Source organism: Momordica charantia (assembly GCF_013281855.1).
Source record: "Momordica charantia cultivar OHB3-1 chromosome 11 unlocalized genomic scaffold, Mcharantia_2.0 BLBB01000011.1, whole genome shotgun sequence".
NCBI lineage: Eukaryota > Viridiplantae > Streptophyta > Magnoliopsida > Cucurbitales > Cucurbitaceae > Momordica > Momordica charantia.
Genome location: NW_028275159.1, coordinates 20,183,092 through 20,199,244, shown reverse-complemented (window position 1 = coordinate 20,199,244; position 16,153 = coordinate 20,183,092). Strand labels below are relative to the sequence as shown.

Here is a 16,153-nt window from a genome sequence, read left to right as displayed (position 1 = left end):
TATTTTTATATTTTTTGTAATTTTAGTGACATATAACAAATACAACACAACAAATATCAAATAAAATTAAAATGACCCCTATCTACACATATAATTATCATATATTAGTTAGAACTTCGTTTTGCATCTGCTACTTCAATCACCGAGGGCCCGTTTGATAACCATTTTGTTTTTGGTTTTTGATTTTCGGTTTTTAGTTTTTCAAAAATAAAGTTGTTTGATAACCAATTCAAATTTTTATTTTTTATTTTTTCAAAAACCATTTTGAAATTTTATGTAAATTTCAAATAACAAAAAAAAGTAGTTTTCAAAAACAGATTTTTGTTTTTCAAAATCTGATTTTTCTTCTAATACTCAACTTTTTTTTTCTCTCATATTTATCTCTAAAAAATTTATTTCTCCCTCTAGAATTTTTTTATTTCTAAATTTCTCTCTACAAACTTTCTTTTTCTCTCTAAAATTTTCATATTTTGAATATTTATTATTATTTGTCTCTCCCCAAATTTGTATTTTTTTTCTAACAGACAAGTTTCATTTCTCTAATATTTTTCCTAACTTTTCTCTCTAAAATTTAATCTTTTATTATATTTTGAATCATGTTATCTCTAAATTTGTTTCCACTGTAATTTTTCTCTAAACTTGTATTTTCATGTCTTTACATTAGGGGAAAGACAAAAATTTCCACAAGGTCGGGTCCAGTAAATAGGAAATGCATGTCCCGACCCCATCCCCGTCCCCAATTCCATTTTTTAAATAATTAATCTATATTTATTACACTTTTTTATACTTAAATTCTAAAAATACTTAAAAACAATTATAAAACCAATAATTTTCGATAATTTTTCTTGAGAACATCTCTCGAACCCAAGAACAAGGTGGAGACGGAGACTAAAAATTTTCATGAGTACGAAAATGGGGAAGAGCATCCTCACTCGCACCCACATCATTGTCATCTCTACTCTACATAAAATTTTCTCTCTCTAATATGTATTTTCAATTTTCTAACTTTTTAAAAACAAAAAACAAAAAATGATTACCGAACATGTTTTGGTTTTGGTTTTCTGTTTTTTAAAAACAAAAAACAAAAAATAGTAATCAAACATATATAGTTCTTTTTGTTTTTTAAAAACAGAAAACCAAAAACCAAAAACAAGAAAAATCAAAAACCAAAAACTAAAATGGTTATCAAACAAGTCCTGAATTACTTGATTTTCATCCATTTCCGATTCAATCTCTGGTCTAGATTAGATTTCCACGTAGAACGAATCAGAAACCCACCAATACCAAATGCTGATCTAAGAAATGAAGTGTAGAAATGCATATCTTTCAACAATTTATTTTCATTTCAAATGCCTGGAAAATGCAACTGTTCCTCAGCATGACAAAAGAGGGGGCAGCACTGCAATTGTACCCACTGCACAATGTCGAAGATTTTCTCGGGAAAGAAATAGTCACTCTCAGCATAAACTTAAGCAAAATACATAATCGGTTTATGTTATTCGACATCAAAATTCTTGGCCAGCTGCAGGTTAAATTCTGGGTAGAAGAGTAGGAAGATCAGATGGAACATCCGAACTTGCCTGCAAAACAAGATGAGCCAAAAAAATCATAAAAGCCTCTAGATGCAGAGCAGAGCATTCAAGTGCTTAATTTACAAGCATCAACAGTAAAATTCAACACTTTGTTGGGATAATCATACCTCTAGATATCTCTTCAACAATGTTGTTGTACTGAAATTAAAGCCTTCAATTGATCCTCCCTTTGTTCGGGATGCGTTAAGTTGCTTACGGACCTGGGTAGCAAGTGACTGCATTCACACATGAAATATATTTAGTATTGCTGGACTTGGCAGCTCAAGGAAAAAAAACATGAACACGTTAGGAAAAGCATATACCTTCCCCAATTCAACTCCCCACTGGTCAAAAGAATTGATGCCCCAAACAAAACCTTCTACAGCAATCCTATGCTCGTAGATCGCCAGCAACTGGGGATTAAATATAATCAGTTGTCGCATCAAAAGTACGAGTAAGTTGAATGGACAAACTTCGAAAGAGGGTATTTTCCAAAATAAAGTAAAAAGTATATCAGATGGCATACTTGACCAATGTTGTAAGCATTCAATGATGGGAGAAGAATGCTAAGAGAAGGCCGGTTGCCAGAAAATGTCTGAAGAAAAGGGATACGTTAGGTTGTTGATTCCACTCTAAAGGATAGATAACACAAGTTAACATCAAAGTGTGTCACCTTGTGGGAAATAAGATGCTCTGGAACATTCTCCTTGTGCAGTTGCTCCGGTGTCTATAAAAAAGTCGATGTTCAAGTTATATTTAGAGATGAACGTCATGAGTTCCCACTCAATTTCCAGAAATGGGGGAGGGAGAAATACAAAATTAGTCCAGAGTTTTTTCAATATATATGATTGTCATGATAGAAGAATGGTTTTTTCACAGTACTTGTAGTGTAAAAACTGACCTTCCCATAGGCTAGGGCATCTGGCTGTGCAAAAAAGTTAGACATGAGCTCATCATGATTGCTCACGACCTCGCCTGCAAGACAAATGGAAAATTGGATATTGCAAGAAGAAACCCTCAATGGGGAGGAATTAGCATTCTGGCTTTCTTTCCAGCATCCATTAACGAAGTTTTCCCTCAACTAAAATCAGCGTTCAGATACCTTTTAGGTAAACAGGTTGCTGGCACTTTACAACACCGATAAAATCACAAGGAATAACCCGTCCCTGACATTTTCAAAGGTAATTAGTTTAGATAAACTAGTAGTCTATTTATAGCAATAACTAAAGACTGAATAGCCTCCCCCCCCCCCCCCCCCCCCCCCGCATAAAGTGGCATTTACTGTGAAACAATTTTCAGTAATGTAAATGAAGTGCGAGCATGAATATCTGAAAAGAAGATTATTTTGTGTTTGTACATACTTGGTGAATTAACTGGTAGAAACTGTGTTGGCCATTAGTTCCAGGTTCGCCAAAGTCGATTTCTCCGGCCTCATAAGGGAGTGGAACGCCATCAATTGAAACCCCTTTGCCATTACTCTCCATGCTAACCTAGAGTAAAGTGGAATGAGCATTTAGAATTTATCACAGAGGGCAAAATACTTGAAGAATTGTTTAGCTGCATGCCTGCTGAATGTGTGGAGCAAACTTCTCCAAAGCCTGGGAATAGGGTAAGATGGCCTGAGAAGTAACAGATGTTATTAGGATAAATGAAAAACAGATGAGAACTAAAACTTCAAACAAATAAAATCACAAGAACTTACTCTCGCAGCATGTCCAAGAAAAGAAACATTCCATACGCTCAGCAATCCCAAAAGCACCTGAATAATGACAAATGTTTTAGGAAATGTCAGGAAATGCACAACTACAATGTAGAAAAAGAATGTAAACGTTGTGGCCAAATGCATAAACAAATAAATACAACCAAAACTAGAAAAGGAAAAAAAAAAAAAAAACCACCGAAGAAAGGAGAGTGAGGAAAGCAGAGGGGATCATCCCTACTTACTGGAATATTTTTCTCGAAAGGCGAGGAATAGAAATGCTGGTCTATGCTTGAAGCTCCCTTCAAGAATCTGTAGGTAACAAAATACATCATCTCTTACACATCTCAAATTCGGAAAAGATTAATAGAATGTATTAGCTTCTTAGATCAGAAAACAATATATTATTTCTTATTACAGGACTTAAGCAACTGGTACACTAAATTACAGAACAAATTAATCTTTCTTTCTTTTCTTTCTCCATTTTTGTTGTATTTCATTATAGATCCAAGGGTTTTAAGCTTGACTTGAAGTAGCTGTTTGATCACATAGCAAACGTTACTCATACTGCAGATTGATTGAGGAAAAGATCAAAAGCTAAGTCACCAACACTTGTAAGGACATTAGGGTTGTTAAATTCCGACTGGAGGTAATACTGATTGAAGTATAGTTATTTTTAGATTTACCAAATTAAGAAATTCAGTCAGATCAGCATCAGGAAAGCATAAAATGGGCAACACTCAATGGAATATAGGAACAAAACTCTTCATCATCAACTTAGACGTGAACTATTTTTCAGCTTTGTTAAAATACAGATTCCCAACCCCCCCCCCCCCAAAATCCAATTCTAACCACGTGCAGTTTCTAAGCAGCCATAGAAACAACACGATTTTATCCATGTTGAATACAACAAGAGGTAAAACTATATTTTAGAATAACAAGGAACCATACTTTTCAACAACTGAGAAGCCATATTGAAGAGACAAAGGCAACACTCCTACAGCACTGCAAACTGCAACCAAACTTCACACTTTTAACTGTTTCATCGTAAGATTGCCAATCAAAAGCATGGAAACCACAGAAGAATTTTGAATGAGCAAGAAATTTTTACCACTGTACCGTCCACCAACCCAGTCCCAGAATGCAAAGGCATTATTAGGATCAATACCAAACTTCTCTACAAGCTGCATCAGAAAATCTACCAGTAATTATACTGGAAGTGGTGAAGCCATGAAAATTTATTTAAGGAACAAAACCAACATACATTGTTAAACTTAAAGCAGGAGCAAATGGGTCAGCGGAAACATGAACCAAGAATACTGCAGAAAATGTGCAGGAGAATTTTGGAAAATAACACAAACTTAAAAGGCATGCCAAGGGTGCCTCGCCTCATATGAGGTGAAGTGACCACTTCTCGGCACTGTATCACACACCACAAATTTTTGCCTCATATTGTTTTCTTTTCTCTTTTGCCCCCCTCCTTTTCTAGTACAAGGAATAAAGTAGACAAAATTCCTATACTAAACCCAATTTCCTAAAGAAATCTTACATCGTTTGGTATTTTTCTTTAACTCATGTTTGTAGTATTAAATTGTTAATATATTTTATATATTATTATGTCTCACCTCACTGAAGCACACACTTTCTTTTCACATCAAGCTTAAGCTCCAAAAGGCTGCCAGCTGGTGTGGCCCAATGCATTTCTCACTTAACTTTGACTAACTAAAACTAGAACATGTCCTCCATGGTATGCTAAGCAACTGGAAAGTGGCAATGAGGGACGTACAAAATATTTCCACAAATTGAAGTAAGCCAAGCTGTGAAATCCAAAGATTTTTAAAGTAAAGATTGCAGGAAAGGAGCAAGCACACAAATTGAACAGCATGAACATCTATCCCCGAGATCTGTAGTGCTTCAACAAAAAAAATGTCCAAGAAAAATAAACATGCAATGGGTCACAGGGCATGGAGGTGCTCTGGTTCCCATCCAACAGTACTAAAGATCAGATAAATGACAATACCGGAAGGTTTGTGCTAACTGCTACCATATGCTTTGCAACAGCTGAAGGCCTGAGATTAAAAAAAAAAGTGTCATGATCCAAGTTTTTATCTGTGAGAAATGACATAATGATACGAGGATTAGAAACATGACTATTACTTTCCCTAATTGTTGTTTTTATATTCCCATGAAATTAGGTAAAAGAAATTATATCTCAATTTATCAAATTAAAAAACCATCTAAAAAGATGACAAAATTGATGGGTGATTTATGAATAATTGGCACAAAATATACCTCCAAACTTATTATTTCTCATCTTTGGTGTTAAGATGGTTAAATAATTTATTATAAACATATGAACCAAAGATATGGGAAATCGCCACATGATATATGATGTAGAATTAAACAAGCACATAACAAGAACTATCCAAATTTTTTACGTCTTAATAAGAAAGAATGAGGATCCCATTAATGTTAAATACCATGCTTCTTCTCGGTACTCCCAAGTTTAATCAATTAATGGGTTCCTCATTGTTTGAAAATAGTCATTTGAGGACGATTTATTTAACATTATCCCAAAAAACATCTGTACGCATGTTTTCCCATTGGAAATTCCTCCTATTTCAGGATTCTATATGCATACACACACATACAATATCCTCTGTTTCCTATTGAATCATGGAAAAACGTATTTCATGGTCTTGGCTAAACTTAGACTACCAAAATTCAAAAAATTCAAGGGCACTCAAGGGAATCAAATCAAATCGAGCATAGATGATAAGAAAACTAATCATTTGAATAAGTAAACCAATCCCGCATCATCAAGTGTGACTGAGTGAGATATTCTACTTAGTTGTTGAAATGATATAAAAATGCTATCTCAGCCTCTCAAATCTATCCACAAAACTATACCATGCAACGCCTGATGAAGCAAGAATCCAAAACAGCCATAAGAATAATGTAGTAGATGACTTCACTAACCCTAGAGCAGCAGAAATCCACTCCCTCAGTGTCCGGGCATTTAACATAGTTTCAGCAGTGGTAAAAGTCTTTGAAACCACCACAACTGCAAACATATTAAATAACTAACTAATGAAGAAGGTAATAATGAAAAGTAGAAGTTTGAACAATAATTGTCTTGCCAAAATGAACTGTTCAATGAATAAGAAACCTACCTAAAGTAGTTTCAGGGTTTAACCCAGTTATATTTCTCGCCACATCAATTGGGTCAACATTCGCAAGACTGCAAGAACAGCATAGAAATGGTGAAATCTTTTAGCCGGATTCCCAATATCACCAAAAAGTAAAATTGGAAAACCACAAATTTTAAATATCATATCAACCACTTTATTAAATGGACCTAAAATGCTACCATACCTACCGACCAACCAACCATGAATAGAATAATGTTCTCATCACAAAAAAAAATTAGCAGGATGACCTGTTAATATCACAAACTTTCTCCTGTTGCCCATAGACAATGACATGTCCTTTGAAATTTCTTTTAGAGCATAGAAACTAGAAAGTATATCATCGAGAAAGATGATATACAATACAAAGCAGCAGTAAAATAAGAAAGAAAAAGAGGAAGAAGATCAAAGAAAAAAGAGATTTTCACTCAAATAAAACAGAGTATCCATGAGTGTACTTTTAAAATGAAAAATGATCGGTTAATATCACAAACTTATCCTTTTTTCCCCCAAAATTGACACTTTACAGAGACCTTTTATACTTAATGTTAATTTTACAAAGTTACTAAAACCACCTAACACTTTGACTTACTTTTTTTTAACATGCAGGTGGTTTGAGATTCAAAAGGATTGTTGCATCTTGGTTCAACTAACCCAGTGCAGTAGGGGCATATCTTCTTGAAGATATATATTGCATTGACATGCTTCAACCTAGAAATTACATCTAAACCTTTTTCATATATTAATAATTCATCTATTGACTAGTTATAGTTTTGTTGTTTCTGAAAATTCCAACTCCTTTTACAATTTTCCAACAAGATGAAATTATAGCTCTCTAAAGCAGATTGCATATTGTCCCATTGACAGAGAGAGTGTCACAGGAGTACTTACAAACGTAACTGACGTCCTTTTGCAGAATTAATAGCCTCTGGATCTGTAAATACCATGAAAAAAAAAATGCTTCAAAGCTTCCTTGTCTAAGATAAATTTTTTTCAAAATTGACTATTTTCGAATTTATCATTTTTTAAACGAGTGAAGAATTAAGAAATGATTCTAGTCAATGGACTACGAAAATGAAGATATACGAGGGGAAGAAATATCTTGAAAACCTGTTTGAAGTGCAGTGTGCACGAACAGCGGCCCCAAGAAGCTGCCACCAATGCCAATAGCAACAACATCCTTCAGAGGTTTTCCTGTGGCTCCAACCTACCATAACTTGTAAAGTGTTAGAAGTGCAAAGTGCATTAGAGCCGAAGAATAAGAAACACAGATTTACCCAAGAACCATTGCGAACTCTCTCAGAGAACTCCTGGATCTTATCAAGAACTTTCCAAACATCAGGCACAACATTCTTTCCGTTACTCTGTATTGTTGCATCTCTGGAAGCACGAAGAGCAACATGCAGCACTGCCCTATTTTCGGTGCTGTTTATCTAAAGGCCACAAGAACGAGGATAGAAAGAATAATTATTCTTCTTTTATTTTCCAATGTTAAAGATTGATGATACAAAGTTTAGACACTCTAGAACAAGGCAGAGAAGAACTTATATACTCTTCATGCACAAGTAAGGCAAATGAATTACAATGCCAACATTTGCTTCCTGAAGAATGGATGACTACTGGATCATTACTATTGATTCAAAAAAATTGTTTGCATGGATTAGAAATGAAAAGAAAACCTGCACTTACATGTTCCCCATTGAACATCCGGTTAATTTTTGCCTTCAGATTGGCCACCTGAATTGAGCAAGATGCCAAAAGTTATTAGAGAACAACAATTTCCATCCATCCATAATAACAATGAGCAAATCCCACCTCTGCCAACTTAAATAGCTTTCCAATGGTGTCAAGGGTGGCCCGTTGTCGTGAATAATCCAACAATAACCCATCATGCTCACTAACAAAGTAACAAAGACTTAGCATCATCAATAAAATATCTTATCAAATTAAAATAGAACAACCATAATTACATTGAACAATCTAACTTATGAATTCATCATAAAATGGTATGAATACAAACTAAAAATCCAGGGAAACCAAAAAGGCTATGATCATCATACACCATCATGGATTTGCATCGGGCAACATCACTCATCAAATCACGTAGATGGGTCTTGTTAATGTCCTCAACATGAGCCTGCGGACAAGATAAGATTCAGCACTATGATAATACATACAAAGCTTAAATTCAACTTCACTATCCAAGTACCTTCAAGTTCTTCCATTCCTCGGTATCAGAGATTAGAGCAGAAGAAGCCATTTCAAACAAGCAAAATCACCTACAAGAGACGTTATTTTCACAATTTCAGTAACAGTCACAATGTTGTTAAAAACGTACGAAGAAAGAAGAAGAAGAAGAAGAATAAGCGGCAGAAGAAATTAGGGCGTGAGATGGGAAGATCTAAGAAGGCAAACGGTGTGGATTAGAGAGAGAGAAATTTAGGTTGGCTGGGATTTAATAAAATTTAAAAGTAAATTGGGTACCAATGGGCTGGAGGGAGGTGAAAAGAGTTTTAACATTTTTAAATTATATAATATAACCAAATTTGTTTTATTTTATTTATTAATATACAACACACATCACAGAAAGCAAGCTACACATCACAGAAACAAAAACAAAAAGCTACTTGTTACAATAGAGAATCTGGTGCTCTCAACTCTCAAGTGGACTCATATTTTCAGGTTTTTCTTTTACCATTCTTACTATTTATTTTTATTCTACAAAGAAAAAGAATGGTAGAAGGCAGTAAAGAGAAAGATAGTGATCCAACATGGGATCACTGTGTTAAAAAAGTAGAGAAAGAGCTTTCTAAATAAGGCGTCACTTTTGAGGTTTTTGCAAGAAGGTCCTTTATTTATTTTTTATTTTAAAGTAGCCACTTACTAATTAACTCAAATGGCAAAGAATAGTACATATGAAAACATAAGATATCATCTAATGATTGCAAATAATCGGCTGGTTTCAATTGCAAAGAATGACCAATTATTGCTTAACTTCATCAAGAGATTGATTCTATCAATATCAAAAGTAAGTTACTGATTTTTTTACTTTCTGACTATTGATAACAGATATCTAGGTTTCAATCAATTATCTAACCAGTCTACTAAGGAAGAATAATAAGTTGTTAATTAACCGTCAATAGTAGATTGTAGACTGACTAATAAGGTTCTTATACTTCAAAGTTCAAATTATTGTTAACTATTGTTGATAATTTCCAATAAAAATTTTCTGTATTAATCAATCAAACTTTTGGTTATTGTAGCAGCAAATTGAAAGAGAGATGATTCCTATGCCTTTTTTACTTCTATTTCTTTTTTGTTTTCTTCATTCTACACAGAAAATGGAGAAGATGTTGAAACTGTGCAACAATGTGAAGAGGACAGCCATCAAAATCGTCCTTTGCCAATTGCTTCCCCTTGATTGCTAATGACAGCAAAGTTACTATCATTAACCATGTCCGTGTACCATTTTTATTGGTATGTTTAATTGCCCATCCATTGCTTTAGTTTACCATAAATTAGCATAACATAAAGGCAAAGATTGGGAAATAACCTCCCAAAATTGACTTTGACAGCTTAACCTTTCCCATTGAAAGATTGTAGCAGTGCTGACTTTTTTGTCCTTCATGACAGCAGCTATTTTTTTTTCCTATTTCTCTTACTTACCTTATGTACTCTTCACTCATTTACAAAGCTAAGAACCACTTTCCATTGCTTTATTTGGCTTGTAGAGAAAATAGTTATTAGCCACATTTATTCCCTTTTTGGCTTTTTCGTGTAACCTTCAAATGGGCTGACCTTGAGTCAGTTTGTGTATTGAGAAAAGATTGAAGCTACTTGGAAGTTCTTTTGTTGCATTATGTTTTGTAACACTTTTATAATCGTTTGTATGGCAGGGCTCCGATGAAGAAGAACAGGCGGAGATAATATTAATTCACTTCTAAACATCCAATTGGGGCAAACAATCACTATAATCAGGAACTAATCACTTCCAAATATCTTTCAACAGCAAAACAAACAAAAAGAAATAATAACTACAATCAAATTGGAGGAACATACCTCGATTCGAGTGGCCACAATCGATTCGAAGTCGGCGTGAGGTGAGATCGAAGCTCCCTTGAGCAGGATGGTTTCAAATCAAAGACCTAATACGAATGGAAATATAAAATCGAGATTGATTTCCCTTCTGTAGATAGTTCTCACGAGATTCGACCACTACACTGTATGCAAAATCCAAAATGGAGCACAACACTGAACGAAAACCAAACTTCAATGTAGCATGGATTCGGAAAGATTCTTGTTCGGAAAGAAAAAGGGAAAAAGGGATTGGAATATATAAAGATATACGATTAGAAGAAAAAGAAAACAAACAAACAATGAAGAAAGTGGAAGGTACCTGAGAGAGACAGAGAATTTCTTCGGAGATTACAGTGATGGAATAACAGGGAAAGAGAGAAAATTTTGATTTTTGAAGAGCAAAACCATGGGGAAGTGGGAAGTGGGAGGAACAGGTACTATGGGCTTCGGCTTGGAAGTGACACGTGAGTATGGCATCTGATGCGGATCCGACTCGGATGCCATTCCAACGTCTCGTCGGAGAAAATTTCTAGTCCTTGTATAGAAAATTTATATATTCCTTTCATTTAAAAGGGTCACAAATCAAGTATCTTTATTCTTATAAAAAATAAAAAAAGATATATTTTATATGGGTTCCACGCAGTTTAGAAGTAATATTTATTCAACCTATTTTAATTTTTTTAATTTCTCTCTCTTCATTTAATGGTATACATTTTCTCTCTTATTTATTACTCTTACCTGTGATTATTATTTTTATTCATTTTTTAACCTATTTCTCATTTCATTGTTATTTACATCTGCTTTTCTTATTCTCAATTTTCATTCTTTAATTTTCTTCCTTCTAATTGAAAATTTTCATTTTTGCGGTAGAACGTTTGAACTTCAACTATTTTTATTTCACCATTAAATTATGTATGGCTTTTCAATCTATTTTTAATTTCGGTGGTTCTTTATTACTTTCTTTTTATCTATTCAATTCTAATCATTTTATTTCTTTTTTCTTTTTTTTTAATGCATAAAATATTTTAATGCATTCATCCCCACGTGAAGAAATAAATCTTCAGATATGTTATGTTTAATTTTTTCATTTTTAATTCAATAAAATGGAATTTTCAAATAAGTTCATGACATATTTTTTAATATATGTAAATTAATTAATCATATTTTATTATTCTATAAAAAAAAGTTGTGTAATAAAATAGGTAACAAATAAAATATGTTGAATTTTTATATGTTGAATTTACTTTTTAAGTTTTTTTATATCACTTTTTAAGTATTGTGAAGTATCTACTTTTTAAATTTTTGTTTTTATTTGAAAGAAAGTTACAAATAAAAAACAACATATCAAAATAGGTAACAAATAAAATATAATTAAAAACAATTATTAAACTATTTGAAAATAAAATTACAAACAAAATAAAAATATCAAAATAAAATAACAAACATTCTTTCTTATTTTAGAAATCTACAAATCACAATAGAGAATAAGATATAAAACTAGTCGAATACAAATTTTATTGGTTTGAAGAAAGAGAAAAAATGAAATAATAATTACATTAACAAAAGAAAGTAAGGATATCAAATATAAACGTACCATAACTTATTGGTTAAGATGTATATCCCAATCAAAAAGTCATAAATTTAAATGCATATATATATTGTACTAAAATAAGAAAATTGCTGGAAAGGCTGGCTTTTGTCGTGTTTCTGATATTCGCAACACCTGTTTTCCAAGTTGGTTCCAACATACAGTAGTTTTGTCAATTTTATCCATAGTGAACTTTTGAATTAATAAAGATGTTGCTGTTTTCAATAAAAAAAAAAGAAAAGAAAATTAAGATGTAAAAAAAACAATGAAAGAGGAAAAAAGGAAACAAGATGAAGAAATAAAGAATTAGCAAATAAAAGTTAAAGAATGAGAGAAATGAAAGATGTAAATAAGAAATAAATAAAAAAGAAAGAAAGTACCGACAAAGATTTAAAATAATCTAATTTTAAAAATAAATTACAAAAATAATGTTAGTTTAAAAATAACTACAAAATAAATATATTTTAAATAAATAAATTCAAATGTAAGTTAGGTTTTCAAAACTATTGACAAAAATAGGTTATGTCAAAATAAAAGTCAAAACTCGGGTACAATGCCTGCGATTTCCATGCAAATGTGTATATGTGACGTGTCAGGTGATGAGGCGGAAATTGCGTACATTGTCTGCGACTTTCACCTTTTTATTTTTTTAATTTAATTTAATTTATATTTTAATTTATATATTGTTATTTTATTAATATTGCAAAATTTAATTAAGATGTGATTAAATTTTTTGTTTTTTTATTTTAAATTTGGATTAAAATGTCATTTAAAGTCTAAAAGTTTAAAATTATATTAAAATCGATTAAAATGTCATTTAACTTATCGTGTTTCATCTTCGTACGTTCTATAAAATAATATTTAAATTTAATATAAACTAAATCGATAAAAAATTATTAAATTAATAGAAACCTAAAAGTGAAGATATAAATTACATGAAACTCATATGTTTTGTCATTTGCATGGCGAAATATATGGCTTTAAAAATCCAAATTTTGGGATATGTATAATTAGGGTTTTATTTGTTTTATAATTATTTTGTTTTAAATTATTGCATTACAAGAATATGTCCATCATGTTGTAGGTAATTCATCAAGCTATTTTCCAAATATGGAGAAAATTAAGATGAAAGTCTTTTTCTTAAATTATGATTTTTTAAATAAAATTAAAAAAACAAAGGGATATTAGTGGGAAGTGGTCAATGACCGCGATTTTGACATTAGTCGCAGGCGATGGCTGCGATTTGCGATTTACAATGAAATCGCAGCCATCGTCTGCGATTTTGAGTATCTACCCTATTTTTGTAATTATTTTGAAACCTACACTAATTTTGTCATTTGTTTTTAAAATATAATTATTAAAAAAATCCAAGAAAGTACATAATCATAAAGAGTAATAGATAGGAGAGATAATGTATACCATTAAATTAAGAGAGAGTAAAATACATTGAATAAATATTGTTTTTAAATATGTGGGCCCCACATAAAATATATCTATTTTTTATTTCTTATAATAATAAAGATATTTGATATGTGGCAACTTTTAAATAGGAGGAGTATGAAAATTCTCCATTCTAGAGAAGGATTAGAAAGTTCCTCATCCCGTCCCTTTTATTTTATGTCGTTTGGGATTATTCGATACGTCGTCGGACTGGAAAGTATGGACAGACCACAAATACGCAAAATGACGTGGAAAAGAACTTGTGTCTCTTGTGTGAAAGCGAGATATCCTTACCGTTGAAAGACAATGGATTGCTTGTTTAAGAGGTTGTACAATAACATAGAGTAATTATATTTTTATCATATATATGACTCATATGGCCACTCACAAGTTTTTTAGAGGTTTCAAATGACATATACATGACTTTGATGGCCACTGGAAACTTTTTAGAACCCTCTGATGACCATCAGTAACTTTTCAGAGGTTTCGAGAGGCATCTACATCACTCATATTTCAGCCTCATCATTGGGCTGGGTCGGGGTTGGGTCGGGTCGGCCCAACCCAAAGAAGTAATGATCTAAGCTTGGCCCAGATCTAAGTCCTACGGGCCACAAGTATTGTTTCGATCGGGCTTGGATCGGCCCAACCACTCAAACCTAGGCTTATAGCCCAATCCATGGGCCTAACTCGATGAGCCAAAGTTGAATTGGCTCTTTGGATTGGGCTTGGATTGACCAATATATTAATATATTTTTAATTATTAAAATTTAAAATTTAAATAAGTTCCAAACTAAGTTTTTTTTTTTAAATTCTAGATATGTGTTTTTATATAATTTTTGGTACAATTTTTGTTATTTTTATAATCTTACTAATAAATTCTGTAATGTCATATTTTATAAGTTCAAGTCGTCTTATTTTAAAAAAAAATTTTTTTATTTTTAAAAAATAAATTTACATCTTTTTACTTTATTAATATAAACATATCTAAACAAAATTACAAAAATAATGACAAAAAAATATAATAGATGCTCCTATTATTTGTTTATTTATATTTTGTTTTGAGAATTCTCGCATAACTACAATATGATACATCACAACTATGTTGGCACCTACTCATTTACTAATCATGTGCATTTTTCTCAAATAAAATAAATAAATACAATAATATCAGTACAACGGAAATGAATATTTAAAAAGAAAAATAATTCTTCGAAAGAACTATTGTCCTTAAATTCCAACACTGACGATTTCAACTTTTCCATTTCTTCAGCCATTTTTTCAATATTTTATTCTTCGTGCATTCTCTTCTCAGCTAGACCCCAATCTTTTAGACATATTAATGCTTCAACGGTTGAAGATGATAAGCCGCTTCTAGTGTCTGATACAACTCGACCACCTGCACTAAAAGATCATTCTGATGCTGCAGTCGAAACATGAATTGTTATTATATCCAATAGTATCCATAGATATTGTGGGTAAATCCATATAATTTTTTAAATCAAGAGCTTCAAAAATTTTTGAAGAATCAATATTCTTCTTTTTAGAAAGTATCATGGCAACATTTAAATGTGATGTTAAGAAATTATCAAGATTTATTGAATATTTAGATGAAGATGAAGAAGATGCACCAACAGTGGCAGTAGAATTATTTACCGTTTTCTTACAAAAATCATATATCTCATATAATTTTGAATTAAATGAATTTATAGTATCATTAATTTTATCAATATTACTATCGAACAATAAATCTAAATAAGTATTAAAAAATGATTTTTATATATAGGATCAAAAAACATTCCAAGTAAAAACGTAATATTCAAATCATCAAAATATTTATTAAACTTTTCTTTTATACCGAACAAAAATATTTTGTTGAAGTATCAAAAACATTTAAAAAATCTCGAAAAACTAATGCATATCTCCAATCAAGCTCAGCAAGTTGTACAATATTAACATAACGAGAACTATTATGCAATTCAATACAATACAAATCTAAAACATCTTTATATGCTACTGACACTTTCAACATTTTAAATGTTGAATTCCATCTATGAGGTAAATCAATTCTAATATTTTTTCTCTTTTTTTTAATTGTTTACAACATTTAAAATATAATTCACATCTAAATTGAGAACTATTAAATTTAATACATGGGCACAACAAGGAATATGAAATAATGACTTAAAAATGAAGTAGCTATATCATTTATTACTAGCATGAGTTAGAGATAAAACTTTATTAACGATATTTCATTCTTTGAGAGATTCTAATATGACATTTCCTATTATATAACCAGTATAAAGAGACTCAACCATTTTAAATGAAATAATTTGTTTGCAAAATTTCCAATCAACATCAATATTGTTTATGCAAGGATATGCACAACAGTGTATTTCTGATTGCGGCTCGAACTCGGCCTCCGGACCGATCTGAACACTTGGGCGGACCTGCACAAAAAGGTGAGCACTCCGACGATCAAGTCAGTATAGGTCAGATTCCCAGTTTAGTTTGAGGTCAGAAATCATCGTACCTGATCGTGGAGTGAAGTTCTCTACTTATGGGTGGTAGTCCAGCTAATCTCGCAACGGTT

At 31.9% G+C, this 16,153-nt stretch overlaps 1 protein-coding gene across 5 annotated transcripts; it reads right to left on the bottom strand.

Annotated features, from left to right (window-relative positions):
* Window positions 1-1,322: 1,322 nt before the first annotated feature.
* Window positions 1,323-11,036, bottom strand: LOC111023987 (glucose-6-phosphate isomerase, cytosolic). 5 transcript variants are annotated; one of them, XM_088119741.1, is made up of 25 exons: window positions 10,855-11,035; window positions 10,518-10,709; window positions 8,668-8,737; window positions 8,519-8,595; window positions 8,274-8,355; window positions 8,148-8,195; window positions 7,736-7,891; window positions 7,569-7,665; window positions 7,350-7,392; window positions 6,444-6,511; window positions 6,250-6,334; window positions 5,291-5,339; window positions 4,382-4,454; window positions 4,222-4,282; window positions 3,516-3,582; window positions 3,274-3,330; window positions 3,137-3,190; window positions 2,933-3,061; window positions 2,674-2,737; window positions 2,473-2,546; window positions 2,245-2,298; window positions 2,098-2,166; window positions 1,895-1,984; window positions 1,700-1,807; window positions 1,323-1,580 (listed from the first exon to the last, which is right to left on the bottom strand). In XM_088119741.1, the coding sequence occupies exons 3-25, from the start codon at window positions 8,716-8,718 to the stop codon at window positions 1,530-1,532; spliced, it is 1,707 nt and encodes a 568-aa protein (XP_087975867.1). In that variant the 5' UTR covers window positions 8,719-8,737; window positions 10,518-10,709; window positions 10,855-11,035; the 3' UTR covers window positions 1,323-1,529. The 5 variants fall into 5 exon arrangements, with proteins under 5 accessions (XP_087975867.1, XP_087975869.1, XP_087975866.1 ...); XM_088119743.1 differs by having other exon boundaries at window positions 10,518-10,678; XM_088119740.1 differs by having other exon boundaries at window positions 10,518-10,603.
* Window positions 11,037-16,153: the final 5,117 nt, after the last annotated feature.